Below are 16,309 nucleotides of genomic sequence, written 5' to 3' on the forward strand. Positions count from 1 at the left end.
TTATTGTAAATATAAGATCCCATCAATTCCAGCCAGTTTTTGGCTTGCCATTACAAGCCTCTTTGAATATTAATTTTAATTTGGATGTATGTGTATAAATATGAATGTGAATAGAGCAGTGTGAAGTGCCCAATCCCTTCTTTTGCAGGTGCCAACTTAATCTCTTCGCTAAAATGTGCCTTGACCGGCAGTATCTGGCCATTAATCAGATTTCCATTCAGCTGCCGGTAGATCTGATCTTACGCTGCATGTTTGATGACTGTCTTCCCTACAACATGCGGGCCTCATTTTGTCGGCTAATGCTGCACATGCATGTGGACCGGGACCCACAGGAGGCTGTGGTGCCTGTTCGCTATGCACGCCTCTGGACTGAGATACCCTCCAAGATCTCTGTCAATGAGTAAGAAAGTCATACGATTTTTTTGGGTGAACTATTCCTTTAACTCACATAGTTTTACAGTATTTGTAAAACTGCTTTGTGTTATCTTGCTTTTCTGAATATGAATCTGATACACAGATATGAATATGAGTTCAGAGACATGTCCAGAGAGGAGATGAAGAGGAAGTTTGCCCCTACTATGCGGTTTGTGGATGAATACCTCAAAGATGTGGTCAGTCAGAATTACCCATTTGGAGACACAGAGAAGAATGAACTGACCCTTGAGGTGAGGTCACTATAGAGGAAGTGTACCACTCTATTAGTGGTGCTTGTTAAGGCAAGCATCACTATTACTGTGGCACATACTTAGGGTTAGTGATTTAAAGGGTTAGTTCACCCAAAAATGAAAGTTCTCTCATTATTTACTCACCCTCATGCTATCCCAGATATGTATGAGTTTCTTTCATCTGTTGAACACAAACGAAGGTTTTTAGAAGAATATTTCAGCTATGTAGGTCCATACAATGCAAGTGAATGGGTGCCAAAATTTTGAAGCTCCAAAATCCACATAAGGGCAACATACAAGTACTCCAGACGACTCTGGTGGTTAAATCCATTTCTTCTGAAGCAATATGATAGGTGTGGGTGAGAAAGAGAGAAATATTTAAGTCCTTTTTCCTTCACTTTCACGTTCTCTTTCCCGATTCTCATTCTTTGTGCATATCACGCCCTACTGGGCAGGGAGGAGACTTAAATATTGATCTGTTTCTCACCCACTCCTATCATATTGTGCCTGAATACATGGAGTTAACTACGGGGGTCATATGGATTACTTTTATTCTCCCTTTATGTGGATTTTGGAGCTTCAAAATTTTGGCACCCATTAACTTGAATTGTGAGGACCAACAGAGCTGAAATATTCTTTTAAAAATCTTAATTTGTGTTCAGCAAAAGAAAGAAAGTCATACACATCTGGGATGCTAGGAGGGTGAGTTAATCATGAGGATTTTCATTTTTGGGTGAACAATCCCTTTAAACAAACCTCTTACCTTTAGACATATTAAACTTGGGCACATAACTCATCATGCACAATCTGTGATACATACATGAATAATCCTTCAAATTTTGCAGCTTGTTGAGTAGAGATTTTAGAAATTGTCAGACTTCAATTTCGCCTGACGGCCTGATTAAGCAGGCAAAAAACTTCCATAGACTTGCATTGAAGCAGGAAAACTAAGCTTATCTGTAAGCCAGAATATCATAGAGGCTTTGTGGTGGGCTGTTTTGACTTGGACCAGTAAAAAACCACCCAGAACACCCTAGCAATGCACTGGCAACCACCAAAAACACCTTAGCAACTACATAACGACATGCTGAAAACCAGTCGAAACACCTTAGCAACCATATAGCAATGCCTTGGCAACAACTCTAAAGACCCTAGCATCATGGAAGTGACTTTTGCACATGCAATTACCACACACATTTTCTTGTGTATGTTTGTAGTTTGGTTACAGTTTAGTTGTGTCTTTGTGCCAGGTTTTTCTTAAAATATTATGTTATGTGTCCAGATGAAAGAGCAGATTGGCTCAATCAGCTTTACTGAACTCTAAATTATTTACTTCCTAGCTCTTTGAATTTGAATTTTTTTTGTGTGTATGTGTGTGTGTGTCTCTGTCTATATCACAGGTGGTCCACCTGGCACGTAACCTTGTCTACTTTGGCTTCTATAGCTTTAATGAGCTGTTGTGCCTCACACGCACCCTGCTGGCCATCCTGGATATTGTCCAGCCCACTTTCACATTTTTGTCCAAACTTCGCAAGAGTCCTGAAGGAGGTGAGACCCTGAGGCATAGAGCAGCTTACTTTACCCCCCAGATTTTGGGCAATTTTCATTCTTTATGATGTCTCACAGTCCCTCTGTTCCAAAATCGAGTTAACTGCCTTGCGGCCTACTGCCTTCATAGGCAGCTGCCTTCTAAGGTAGCATCCTAACCTTCCTCATTAGCATCTAATTTTGAAAGTTCTACATATGCAGCAACTCTGTGTGCTACAGAAATAGTGACCTTCTTGGTAGAATCGTCTTGCAATGGTTTGAGTAGAGTTTGATATTAGTATGTTGCTAAATTGACTATGCTAAGCTAACAGTGTGATACCAGAGATTATTTAGCAGAGACGGGTCACTTCTATTAAAATGTCTGACAGTCAACAGATGTAGAAAGGAAGTCCCGCCTTCAGGTAAAACAGCCAATCACCTTTTAGATACAGAAATTGCCTGTCAGTCAACTCGAGAACGTCAATGCGCCTTAGCTATGCAAGACGGGAAACTTTCGTTTTTTTAGCGTAATCTGAGGTGAAGAAGCACAATTTATGATACCAGTGTAGTCAGATTTTACTGTTGATTTGAAATATGTTCTTTGATCATAATCTTGACCAAATGTTTTTGGAGATTGTGTTTTTTCCCCATTCAAGAAGATAGGAGCTGCACTGGCATGCCGCTTGTTTACATAGAAAAATAGCTCCCCAGGAGTGTTCCAAAGATGGCCGACATGTGAACTGACTTGCTAAAAAGACCTTGACATACTCTAATAAGCATCAAAATATAAAGCACTCCCAAATATTGGGTAAGATACACTGAACTGAACTATTCTAACTAATTGAACTGAACTAATTACACAGAACAATTTTTTATTGATACTTTTCAGAATTCAAGTGAATTGAGAACAATTAGGTTTTTTTGTTTTTTAGGAGGCAGCATAATTAAAGGGATAGTTCAACCAAAATTGAAAATCTGTCTGCCTCCATAGGCAGCTCACTAGGTTTTGGAACAGAGCAAATTTGTTTCACCGCATTCTCTAGAAGCAAGTAAAGCTATCTGGTTTTGTATTTAATCTCTAGAAACAAGACTGATTGTCTTTTAGAAACTGCTTAGAAACTTAGAAACAGACAGCTGTCTGTTTTTTCTGTGTAGGTAATAATGTCATGCGTAGCATCCATGGTGTGGGTGAGATGGTGACTCAGATGGTCCTGAGCAGAGGCTCAATGATACCCCACAGTCTCCCCGATGCTCAGCCAATCCACGGCAAGCAAATCAGTCTCTCTGACAACGAGGATGTCATGGTGATGGACACCAAGCTCAGGATTATTGAGATTCTGCAGGTGATGTTCTCATGGGTGCACTTGAGAATTACAGCCAAATATGTTGGATTGACAGAGAGAGATGAAATATGAAACATATGTAACTAAATTTTTTAGTTACACTTTACACAACTCCAGTTTGTGTCCTTAATACTTACAACCATGTAATATGTAAAAAAGAAGTATCTGATAATGAATGATGGCATAATTTTTTATTTATGGAAATCATAATTATTTTTAACATTTTATCTTTTCCTTTTATAGTTCATTCTGAATGTACGTCTCGATTACCGCATCACCTACCTGCTGTCTATCTATAAAAAAGAGTTTGGCGACCAGACTTTGGACAGTTCTGTCTCAGTGGATGTCCCAGTCATATCTGGTGAGAGTTTCATGACATAATGAATCAAGTCCACCATATGATGCAGTTCAAGGTTTTATTCATTGTTTTCAAAGGCTGTTTCCTGGATGTGTTTGTATATTTTGCAATTTTTCTGTTGCACTTTTGCAGAGCCAAACATAGAAGAGATCGCAGAGAAAGCTGAGAAAATGTTTTCTGGAAGGTGAGGGAATTATAATTTGCATTGTGTTTTTATGTTTGTAGATTTGTGATTGGTGTTTAAAGGTGTCATATTCAGACATATAATGTTACTTAACGTTAGTCAATTTTTCACCCTCTCTGTGACAGTTAAAATTAAAGGGGGCATTTTTTGCTGCTGTGCCTTTGAAGATTTATACATACTTTCTGTTATGACTGGCTATATCAGTCAATGATAAAGTGATTATGATAATAAGTTTGTGTGCCTTTGGGTCTTTGTGTGTTTACAGTGTTAAGGAGAGGAGCACGGTGGACCTTGATGATGAGGGTGGCCAGACGTTTCTGCGTGTGTTAATTCACCTCATCATGCAAGACTATCCTCCGCTGGTTTCCGGCTCTCTGCAACTCATCTTCAAACACTTCAGCCAGAGAGCTGAAGTTCTTCAGGCCTTCAAACAGGTCTCACTCTCACTCACTACTATGTTCTTTTCAATGGATGGACACCAGCACAGATTTGGTCCATTTTTGTGGTAGACCGATATAATGGTCAGGCCAATTGATCATCATCTATTTGGCCATATTGAGATTATTGCAAGTTGGTAGAGAACCATTTCCACTTGGGACAATTAACAAAAGTCTACATTTTAGAGTGTACACTTTCAGTTTTCAAATATTCTGTGTGAATATACAGTACCAGTCTAATGTTTGGGCACCACTACTCTTTTATCATTACTATTTTTCACATTTTCAAATAGTAGTAAAGTAATAATTGTAAAGGAATTGGTACATCTGTCTCTAAAACTTATTCAAGCACTTTTGGGATCTGTTGGTCGACTAGTTCATTTCTAGGTTTGTTGTAAATCCTGTGTGTATGACATTGTTCTTCAGGCATGTCATGTGTTTACATGAGCCACTACTACATTTTAGCTAGAAAGACATGACTGAATTGTGTTTGCAGGTCCAGTTGCTGGTTTCTGGGCAGGACGTGGAGAACTATAAGCAGATTAAGGCAAACCTTGACCAGTTGCGTCTAACAGTAGAGAAGTCAGAGCTGTGGGTCGAGAAGAGTGGAGGTTACGGCAATGAAGACATCACTGAGAATCAGAACAAAGAGCAGAACTTGGAGGTGTGCCCCTACTGGCAGGGAAAAGAAACTGCAATCGTACTACTATACCATAATGCAACAATCTTGCTGCTTCACTAGTGCATTGCAATTGAAGTATAGAGAATAGATGGTTGACCTTAATTTGTAAAGCTTTTTGATGTAGCAATATTTTTTTATTAAAATAATAATATTTTATATTGTTATATTTAACATGTTTGTATGTTTATTCGTTTATATATTCTGTATATATCTATGTAGTGCCTTTCATACAATCAAGGTCACTTTGCAAGAGCATATAGAAAAAAAATAAATAAAAAATAAAAGAAAGCAAACAATATAGATATAGAATACAGTAATGAGCAGTGGGGAAAAAACTGACCTGTCTAAACTGTGGTGTTTTATTTCTGGTGTACAGGAAGGGAGTATCTTGAGTCCAGTGCAGGATGGGAACAATAAACCTCAAATAGACAGCAACAAAGCCAACAACTACAAGATTGTAAAAGAAGTGAGTACAGTCGTCACATTCTCACTTTTCAGCAACATGTCCAAAACTCATCCCCCCTTGCATAACAAGTGCATTACATACCAACTTGTTTTCTGAGCCACATCAGCATGTTTTTTATTGTTCAGGTTGTTTATTTTGTGCATTTTCTACATCCTTGATTTTCAGAATGTAGTAATGCTAATGGTAGCAGGTAAGGTCTTTTTGTGATTCTGTGTGTGTTGTGTATGGATACACAGATCCTGCTAAGTCTCAGTAAACTCTGCTACCCTGCTAAGAAGAGTCGCATGCAACAGCAGAGGCTCCTGAAGAACATGGGTGCTCACACCGTGGTGCTGGATCTGCTTCAGATCCCATATGAGAAGGTGAGTGGTCTTTCCTTCACTACTCATGTAAATGAGTTCACATATGTGGATCCATGATGGATTCCACAACCAAGTACTGACAAATCACAGAAGAATATAAGATCATTTTACCTGCCAAACGTGCTCCATCATTCCTCCATGAATATTTGCCTTTCAGTTTTTGTTTGTTGATTTGTGTTTAAAATCAACATGAAATCAAAATTGAGCTTTCTTAATACACATTCCTGGTCTTATTCTGCACTAATCATCAGTGTACATTATTTTAAAGAACACATTTCTTACCTTTCCTCAGAAGAGGGTATAACAATGTCTATTTTAAAATCGCTTTGGAGAAGAATCTATATCTTTCTAAACTTTTTCTGCTCCATCCTTAGGGTGATGAGAAGATGGATGAGATCATGACTCTGGCCCACACCTTTCTCCAGAACTTCTGCAGAGATAACCCTCAGAACCAGACTCTGCTGCACAAACATCTAAACCTCTTCCTCACACCCGGAGTGCGTTCAACTAGGGAGTCTCATTTTGATCAATTATTACACACTGAAGTCAACTGTTATTCAGCATTACATGTCCTTGCAATTAATAATAGATGTAGGTGTTTGATGTTGAGGTGAATATTGATAATATCTGGGTATATTTCATTTGATTCTGTCCCTGCTTCTCTTAGCTTTTGGAGGCAAAGACCATGCGCTACATCTTCAGAAACAACTACCACCTGTGCAATGAAATCAGCGACCGCGTGGTGCATCATTTCGTGCACTGCATCGAAACCCACGGCCGCCACGTGCAGTACCTGCGCTTTCTCCAGACCATCGTCAAGGCCGATGGCAAATACGTGAAGGAGTGTCAGTGCAAAGTCATGAATGAGGTGAGAAGGACACACTGTATTAACTATTGCCCAAATTTCTAAGTCCCTGCATGGCCATAAACGCAAAAATACACACTTTTTCAAAGGGAAAGCCTCAAGGCATAAACTTTTGTACATGTTAACATGATTTAGTGTGATAAAATCAGGTTTTTACCAGATTAAAGGGATCACCACTGTTATGTTGTCATGACAACACATTAATAATGGTTATGTCTCGTGGCTATTCTTTTGAAACAGTATGTATTTTAATGCCTATGGACTGGCCCCATTCACTACCATTGTAAGTGTCTTGTCAGTGTAACCATGATTTTAGTCCCTGAAATAGTGTGTATAGAGCTGAAATAAGCAATCACGTCTCTCCTCTGTGTTTTTGTGTTGGGCTGTAGCTGGTTAACGGAGGGGAAGACGTGCTACTTTTCTATATTGACCGTGCCTCCCTCCCTGTGCTACTGAATATGATGAGGTCTGAGCGGGAACGCAATGATGAGAATGGGGCTCTGGCTTACCACATCACTCTGGTGGAGCTGCTGGCAGCATGCACAGAGGGCAAAAATGTTGACACTGAGCTCAAGTGCAACTCACTTCTGCCGCTGGATGACATCGTCAAGGTGGTCATTCACGAAGACTGCATTCCAGAGGTGATTATGCAATAGAATCAGATGCGAAAGTAAAAAAGTTCTCTCAATCATGTCCTTGTAAAAAAATCGAGCAGCTGTTTGTTTGTTATTACTGCTTTTATAAGCCAGCTGCCAGTGGTAAACTATTCATAGTACTGTGCAGAAGTTTTAGCAGTTGTGAAAAATTTTGTATAGTGAGGATTTAAAAAAAAAAAAAAAAAAGAATTGCCATGAATAATTTTTATTTATAAATTAACTTCATACAAAGTGCAGTAAACAGAACAACTAAATCAATATTTGGTGTGATCAACATATGCCAATTGCACCAATTGTCCTAGGTACACTTGCACACAGTTTTCAAGGTTGTTGGAAGATAGGTTGTTCCAAGCAACTTGGAGAACCTGCCACAATTCTATGTATTTAGTCTCAATTGCTTCTGTCTCTTCATGTAATCCCTGACTGACTCAGTGATGTTGAGATCCGGGCTCTGTGGGGACCATCTGTTGCAGGACTGCTATTGACACACTAAAGCAGAAGATGTAAAATAACCATCTTTAGATAAATCTTTTTTTTTAATAAACATAATGTGACATAATGAAGAACATGAAAATTGATTTGCATGTTACAATGTGTCACAAAAAAACAAACCAATAATAGTAGTCAAGAAAGACTTGTGCACTATAGTCTAAGTCTTCTGAAGTCATGAGATCAATTTGTGTGATGAACAGACCAAAATGTAAGTCAGCAATCAAATCAAAGATGGCACCATTTTTTGTTTTGTTTTTGTCATGGATAACAACATTTTAATTTTTGAGTGAACTATACTTTTAAGTGTGGCTTAAGTGTCTGAATACATTTTGGGTGTATATATATATATATATATATATATATATATATATATATATATATATATATATATATATATATATATATATATATATGGTACTCCAAAAAAAAAAAAAAAATGGAACTCCATGATATACGTCCAAAAAACATGGTAAAACTGGACCTTTTTTTAGTAAGTGAAACCAGCTACCTGCCTATTTGACATTTGATTTTCTTACTTTAACAGATAAAAATAGCATATGTAAATTTTGTAAACCACTGCTACGTGGACACTGAGGTGGAGATGAAGGAAATCTACACTAGCCATCACATTTGGAAGCTCTTTGACAGTTTCCTCGCAGACATGGCCAGGGTGAGTCCATTTCTATACCAACTCTCTCTCTCTTCCTCAATTACAACTGAGGATTTATGAGGCATTGCATTGAGACTTGTACACAAGGTTATACAGCCCTGTTTTGATCATCTATGACTGATTTTTGCTAGCTGTGTGGGTGCTGAGCATTCTGAACTATGTGAACTGTCATGTTGTTGTAGGTGTGCAATAGCACAACAAACAGGAAGCATGCTGACGCATGCCTGGAAAAGTACGTCACTGATACCATCATGGCCATCGTCAAGGGCTTCTTTGGCTCCCAGTTCTCTGTCAGCAACTCAAACCTGCAGGTAGAGGGAGAAACATTCATTCATGAGTCTCACACAGGGTCCAAAAGGAACTTTACGCCACGCCTGCCAGTGGTGATGGAGTTTACCAGCCATTTGTGACCGAACTTTAGTTGAAATTTGAAAGAGAGTTGTTGATGTATTTTAGACAGAGTTGTCAACAAGAAATGAAAGTGCAGAAATCAAAGTCTTGATTTCATGTCAACATTTTTACATGGGTAAAGGAAAAGGCCATTTGAAGATGCACAAGTCAGATGACAGATTAGATCGTTAGTTGGTAGTTAATATGACATTTATTTGTATTGCTTGCATACATCATTGAGGGTCAGACTGTCATTCTTACAGATTGATGTACACCATGTACTATGTTGCATTTCTAAAACAGTTACTGGTGAGTAACTGTATTAGATTTATTCACCAAAACCAGTTTTTGCTAGCATTTGGTGCTTGGCGATTGTTAGATTTGGATCTCACTTCTATCATTGGGTCCTGCATCATTCCACATCTCTCCTTTCTGAATCAGTCATTATATTATTGTGGTTTTGCCTATGCTGTATGACTGTGAGATTTATATCTCTGTGTATCAGGCACATCAACCTATTTTCATTAAGCTGTTACAGTCAGCCTGCAGACTCTACAACTGCACCTGGCTCAACCCCCTGCAGAAGACCAACATTGAGGGTTGCATCAAAACCCTTGCTGATGTGGGTAGGTTTCCTTTCTGTCACAATGAGACCTTAAGCCAAATATAAAGCTGGAGGGTTTTGGTTAGCAAAATAAATGCCTGCCTGTCTTGATGTATAGTCATTTCATCTTTTTGTCCTGTCATCAGCTATGTTGGTCTGCAGTTCCACATTAGTAGTTTCACTATGACTAAGCAAACACTGCTTCCTGTTTATTTATTTATTTTCTTCTTGATATTGGACATTTTACTTCAAACTACAGGCCTATGCAGACCACATTCGAAACAAATATATACACAGTGCCAGTGTTTCTTATTGTTTTGCCAGTTGAGTAGCGCCATTGATGTTCTGGATTATGGAAACATGACCAAAAGCTCATATCTCTTTGGTCAGTCAATTTTGTTCAGAGTCCAAAGGGAAAAAAACCAGACTGCTCACAGTAAAAAACCTTAGGGTTTGTCACAGGATGATTTGTCCAGCCAGGTGCATCACTTTTGTGTGTGGTATTTTTGCACAAAAAGTTACATCTTTTTACTTGTGATTGGTGCCTGGATTGGAGTGGTGGTGCAATGCTGTACAGACCCAACAAAGTATTCCGGATCACAGTAGTCTGCTGTATCCTCCACAACCAAGCACTCAGAACCAGCCTGAAAGCCATGCAAATTGCAGCACAGATTTTGTGGCCATATTTGCACCATTATCTGATTTGTATAGTTTGAATAATCAGGTGCTAAAACAAAACCAATTTCTTGTGCAAATAAACGAGGCCAACAGTGAGTGCAATTGATTCTTAGTGAGTATTTATTAAGTACAGAAATTCCTTATATCCCCAAAAATCTGGACTTTTGGAGATCTTCCATTTAGGAAATCCTAATTAATAAAGTCAAAGCTAACTGTAGTCATAAATAGGCATATTATGGTAACACTTTACAGAAAGATTGTATTTTTTTAACATTAGTTAATACATTAGATACTATATTAGTTGAGGGGATAGTTCACCCAAAAATGAAAATTCTCTCATTTACTCCCCCTCATGCCATCCCAGATGTGTATGACTTTCTTTCTTTGCTGAACACCAAGATTTCAAGAAGAATATTTCAGCTCTGTAGGTCCTCACAGTGCAAGTGATCGGGTACCAAAATTTGTAAGCTCCAAAAAGCACATAAAGGGAGCATAAAATTAATCCATAAGACTCCAGTGGTTAAATCTATATCTTCAGAAGTGATATGATGGGGTGGCAATATTTAAGTCCTTTTTTTTACTATAAATTCTCCTCACTGCCCAGTAGGTGGTGATATGGACAAAGAATGCGAATCAACAAAAACAAAAGAAGAATGTGAAAGTGGAGATTGATAGTAAAAAAGGACTTAAATATTGATATGTTTCTCACTTGCACCTATCATATAGCTTCTGAAGACATGGATTTAACCACTGGAGTTGTATGGATTACTTTTATGCTCCCTTTATATGCTTTTGGAGCTTCAAAGTCTTGGTCACCATTCACTTGCATTGTATGGACCTACAGAGCTGAGATATTCTTCTAAAAATGTTTGTTTGTGTTCTGCAGAGGAAAGAAAGACATAAACATCTGGGATGGCATGAGGGTGAGAAAATTATGAGATGATTTTTTTTTTTTTTAATTTTAGTGAACTATTACTTTAACATGAACTAACGATGAACAGTTGAGTTTTTATCAATTAACATTAACCAAGATTAATAAGTGCTGTTAAAAATATTGTTCATTGTTAGTTCTTACCTACAGTAATTAGAACCTTTTTTGTAAAGTGCATATATTCCCTATTATGTTTTTTTCTGGAAATATATTACTGAGTGTAAACTCCCCTAGTAGCCTGTCTTAACACTGTCCTCCCTGTTACCCTCCCAGCGAAGAACCGAGCCATCCCCATTCCAGTGGACCTGGATGGTTTGATCAATGCCCTGTTTCAGAAGACACACACCAACATGGTGCAGCGTGCAGCTAAAGACTGGAGGAAGTCAGCCCGCACTCGCCCCCGCAAAGAGCCCTTTGGGACCCTTGATTACAAGAACATCATTGAGAAGCTTCAGGTAATGTGGATTTTTCATATTCAAAACTGTAATTGTAAAAGGGGCTTAGCTGAGTGCTTTCATCAAGGAAAATCAGTGAGATTTGGGCTGGTAACTAAAAGTTTGCAGATTCGAACTCCACAAGGGGAGATCCTTGAGATTTTAACATTCAGGGGTCCCTTAAAATTGTGATATCATAGAACTGGGCTATTCAACTACTTTCTTGCGGGGGACAGGTTATCCATATGAAAATTTGGCGGGGGTCAAATTTATTCTGTATTCATCTTGGCTAGAACTTTCATCGCAAGTAACATGTTACATAAAAACCCCCCTTAATACTGTGTATTTATTTATATTAAAGTAGTCACAGGGTATACTGTGTATTGAATTATCATTTTTTAAGGTCTGGCCATAAATTCCTTCATAAGAACTGTTTGAAGAACAAACATGACTTACACTCTAACCTAACAAATAAGTTTGGATCAACTTTACTTGGAAGAAAAAAACTAAACTGAAGATAATGATCATTTTAACATTTTAGGGCTATTGTTTACAAATTATGAAAACTGAGGAGGAGTCATATTATAATGTCATGTTTACTTAAGAATTTATAAATTAAATTTTCTTTTTGAAAAAAATAAATAAATAGATAAAATGTATATTCTTCCATTTTCTCTATAAAGTAACATCCTACTCAGTGAGGGAAAAATTAGTCCTTCAAATATTGTGAATTTGCACACAACAACCAGTGCAGGAGCAACATTTTTGTGCAGATAATAATTGGTAAAAGAAGAACAAACAGTGTTTATTCTGTTCATGACTGAGACTCAGCTTTATATACAACCAGATATTATCAGGATATTTTCAGGTTCAGTTTCACATTATCACTGTTTTTTTGAGCCCTAAAGACCCTGAATAGATGAGACACGCCCCTTTGACACTTCAAGAATAGTAAATAAAAAGCCAACATTTCAGCACAGTTTCTTTGAACGTTCGGTTTTTATCATCGATTTCTCTTTTGTTGCCTAAAATGTGCATATGTGCTGCTGACAGCATTTCTGTAACAACTGCGGTGATCATTTTTTACATCTGTAGATTTGACTGCACTCCACACAACTAAGCAATTTATTTAAATACATTTGATTGAAAAAGACGCTATCGGGAGCCTGGGTAGCTCAGCGAGTAAAGACGATGACTGCCACCCCTGGAGTCGCGAGTTTGAATCCAGGGTGTGCTGAGTGACTCCAGCCAAGTCTCCTAAGCAACCAAACTGGCCCGGTTGCTAGGGAGGGTAGAGTCACATGGGGTAACCTCCTCATGGTCGCCATAATGTGGTTCTCGCTCTCGGTGGGGCACGTGGTGAGTTGTACGTGGTTGCCGAGGAGAATAGCGTGAAGCCTCCACATGCGCTATGTCACTGCGGTAACGTGCTCAACAAGACATGTGATAAGATGCGTGGATTCACGGTCTCAGATGTGGAGGCAACTGAGATTCGTCCTCCGCCACTTGGATTGAGGCGAGTCATTACGCCACCACAAGGACTTAGAGCGCATTGGGAATTGGGCATTCCAAATTGGGGAGTAAAAAAAAAAGTCACTATCAAATGCTCACATAAATGGTGCGATCCATGTTTTGCAAAGCAGTGTAACTAAACTATCGCCAGAAAAGCTTAAACGCGCGCTCCGTTCTGGACAACTGATGACCACTGATGCTGTTGCACCAGAGGTTATTTAGCAGAGATGGGCCACTTCTATTTAAATGAATGGGAGAAATTGGAACGCCCAACCAAGGAGCTCTTAGTGCCAGTGGTCAACGGATGTAGAAAGGAAGTCCCGACTTACAGTTAAAAAAGCCAATCACCTTTTAGAAACAGACATTGCCTGTCAATCAACTCAAGAACGTGCATGCGCATTAGCTATACAAGCCGGGAAAATTTCGGTTTTTTAGTGTAATATGAGGTAAAGAATCACAATTTATGATACCAATATTGTCAGATTTTAATGCTGATTTGAAATGTTCTTTTGAGAGTAATCTTGTCCAACCATTTTGGAGATTTTGGTCTTTCTCCATTCAAGTAGATAGGAGCTGCACTGACATGACTGGAAATAGCCTCCCGAGAACGTTCTAAAGATGGCCGACAGTGGACTGTCTTGCTAGAAAGACTCTGGTTGTGTGCAGAGAATGCTCTGGTATTTCAAAAATCAGTCGGAGGGCCGGATAAAGATTATTGGCAGGCAGGATTTGGCCCAGGGGCTGCCAGTTGACTAGTCCTGTCATAGAAAGTAATTCTACCAGCTCCTGGTTTTGTAAATAAATGCATTTATATATATTATTATTTAGTGGTGCTTGCTAAGGCAAACATCGTTTTTACTATCAATTTACTATCAATGCTAAGCTACTATATACTAAATTGGTAAATACCTTTATGTGAATGGTATTCAAAACATCTTTTGAATTGATGTGTGATCAGATAATGTGTGTGTTTGTTTCTAGGGAGTCATTGCCTATCTAGAGGAGCAGTTCAGTCCACAGGTACAGGCTGAGTTCTCCGTATTAGTAGACGTGCTACACAGCCCAGAATTGCTGTTTCCCCAGTCAGCACAACTCAGTGAGAATGGAGCCTTCATGTCCAAGTGAGACACACACCCACATCAAACAAATTAAAACTGTGCGTCATCTGCAATGAATATATTAAACTAGTCCAATTGCTAGTCCACCAAGGGAGTGTTATCAATAAATGCAAACAAAACAATATACGTCATGAACTGTCTTTACTGTTTGTATACCTGTACAATTGATTAGATTACCAGCAGCATCATATACATTCTGAGAACTTTTTCCTCTGAATTTGCTTGAGGTTCACCAATTCTTATATAAGCAATTTCCTGAGTCTGTTGCTGCAAGCTATACGTCTAAAATCACAGCAACACTCTGTGTAACAGCTTTGCCTGTGTAAGTCTACATGGCTAAGGCATAAAACCCATTTCCTGTAGTTTTATAATCACATACTTCTGTTTTCCCTTTTCTCAACAATTAAAGGGACAGTTCACCCAAAATATAAATTAATAATTTCAATCATTTACTCACCCTCATGCCATCCCAGATGTGTATGACTTTCTTTCTTCTGTAAAACACAAATAAAGATTTTTAGAAGAATATCTTAGCTCTGTAGCTCCTCACAGTGCAAGTGGATGGTGACCAGAACTTTGAAGGTCCAAAAATTATATAATGGAGGCATAAAGTAATCCATGACTCCAGTGGTTAAATCCATGTCTTCTGGAGTGATATAATATGTGTGGCTTCATTATGGTAATATGTCAAAATTTAAGTCCTTTTTTTTTTTTTTTGCATGTCCAATTCCCAATGCGCCTCGTGGTGGCATAGTGACTCAATCTGGGTGGCGGAGGACGAATCTCAGTTGCCTCCGCATCTGAGACCGTCAGTCCGTGGATCTTATCACGTGGCTTGTTGAGCGCATTACCGCGGAGAGCTAGCGTGTGTGGAGAATCACGCTATTCTCTGCGGCATCCACACACAACTCACCACGCGCCCCACCGAGATCAAGAACCACATTATAGTGACCATGAGGAGGTTAACCCAACGTGATAACCCCCCATAAGTCCTTTTTTACGATAAATCTTCACGTTTGACCAGCTCAGACCAGTAGGTGGTTGATAGCGTAAGTAAAATTGTGGATTTACTGTTAAAAATCTGTTTCTTACCCACAATTATCATATCATTTACTCATTTACTATTAATCAGTTGGCAGTCTGTCTTTTCACTTTAGATTTGGAATGCACTTGATTTGTGTCAGGTCGTCCAGTGCTGCATTGAACTCCATAAAAAGCTTATCTTCTGCTTTCAGTGGTCGCACTTCCAATATAAATATAATTCATCCGAACGGTCCGGTGATCATTAGCTGACACTTCAAAAGCTCGGTGGCAATGGGTACAAAGTTGAAATTATATGAAATATGAGTGGAGCGTCAACAGTGAGGAAAAACTAGCTGCACAGCAGGCTTGTAAGAATTGACATGCTTATATGGTTAAATGCTGACTTACAAAAGACGCGTGAAGGACTTCAGTGAAGTTAAAATTTATTAAAATGATAGACCATTTTTGTAATAAATGGTTTTATCTTAACAACAGGTGTAATGACTACATTAAGTTTTGTGTGCAGAACAGTTCTTGTTTCATTTTGGCATGACAGAGCAAAGACGTAAGTGAATCAGACATATTTCAGCTGCTGTGGTTCATTGAGTTCGTTCAGTGGAAGGATTCGTCAGACTGATTCAAACCAATAACACATGAGTTGGAGAGTCGTTTGGAGAGATTCATTGAAAGTACCAGCTTATAAGATTCATTCATTGGTTTTGAGCGCCGCAAACACAACCAATAGAAATGTGTGCTGTATTGGTGTTTTTTTTTTTTTTTTTTTTTTTGCATTTTAACTGCAAAATCAAAACTTGGGTAAAATGTGACACTTGGGTAAAAATTGTGACGCTGGAGATTCAGCAATGGAGCAAAGCGAATCAGCAGAGCAGGAAGAACTGTAAGTCCAGAACA

The 16,309-nt window shown here is 38.6% G+C and overlaps 1 protein-coding gene across 2 annotated transcripts in view; it reads left to right on the forward strand.

The window, feature by feature from the left end:
* LOC127417299 (inositol 1,4,5-trisphosphate receptor type 2-like) overlaps nt 1-16,309 on the forward strand; it is a 115,937-nt gene that overhangs the window by 25,053 nt on the left and 74,575 nt on the right. For both annotated transcript variants that reach the window (XM_051657225.1, XM_051657226.1), the window contains 18 exons: nt 149-400; nt 518-665; nt 2,066-2,213; nt 3,348-3,535; nt 3,779-3,896; nt 4,026-4,077; nt 4,343-4,511; nt 5,011-5,178; nt 5,573-5,662; nt 5,899-6,024; nt 6,399-6,521; nt 6,692-6,892; nt 7,279-7,530; nt 8,582-8,707; nt 8,890-9,018; nt 9,603-9,723; nt 11,584-11,765; nt 14,238-14,377. In XM_051657225.1, coding sequence (XP_051513185.1) covers nt 149-400; nt 518-665; nt 2,066-2,213; nt 3,348-3,535; nt 3,779-3,896; nt 4,026-4,077; nt 4,343-4,511; nt 5,011-5,178; nt 5,573-5,662; nt 5,899-6,024; nt 6,399-6,521; nt 6,692-6,892; nt 7,279-7,530; nt 8,582-8,707; nt 8,890-9,018; nt 9,603-9,723; nt 11,584-11,765; nt 14,238-14,377 — 2,733 coding nt within the window. The remainder of the gene's footprint in view (nt 1-148; nt 401-517; nt 666-2,065; nt 2,214-3,347; nt 3,536-3,778; nt 3,897-4,025; nt 4,078-4,342; nt 4,512-5,010; nt 5,179-5,572; nt 5,663-5,898; nt 6,025-6,398; nt 6,522-6,691; nt 6,893-7,278; nt 7,531-8,581; nt 8,708-8,889; nt 9,019-9,602; nt 9,724-11,583; nt 11,766-14,237; nt 14,378-16,309) is intronic.

This window comes from Myxocyprinus asiaticus, chromosome 26 (assembly GCF_019703515.2).
Source record: "Myxocyprinus asiaticus isolate MX2 ecotype Aquarium Trade chromosome 26, UBuf_Myxa_2, whole genome shotgun sequence".
NCBI lineage: Eukaryota > Metazoa > Chordata > Actinopteri > Cypriniformes > Catostomidae > Myxocyprinus > Myxocyprinus asiaticus.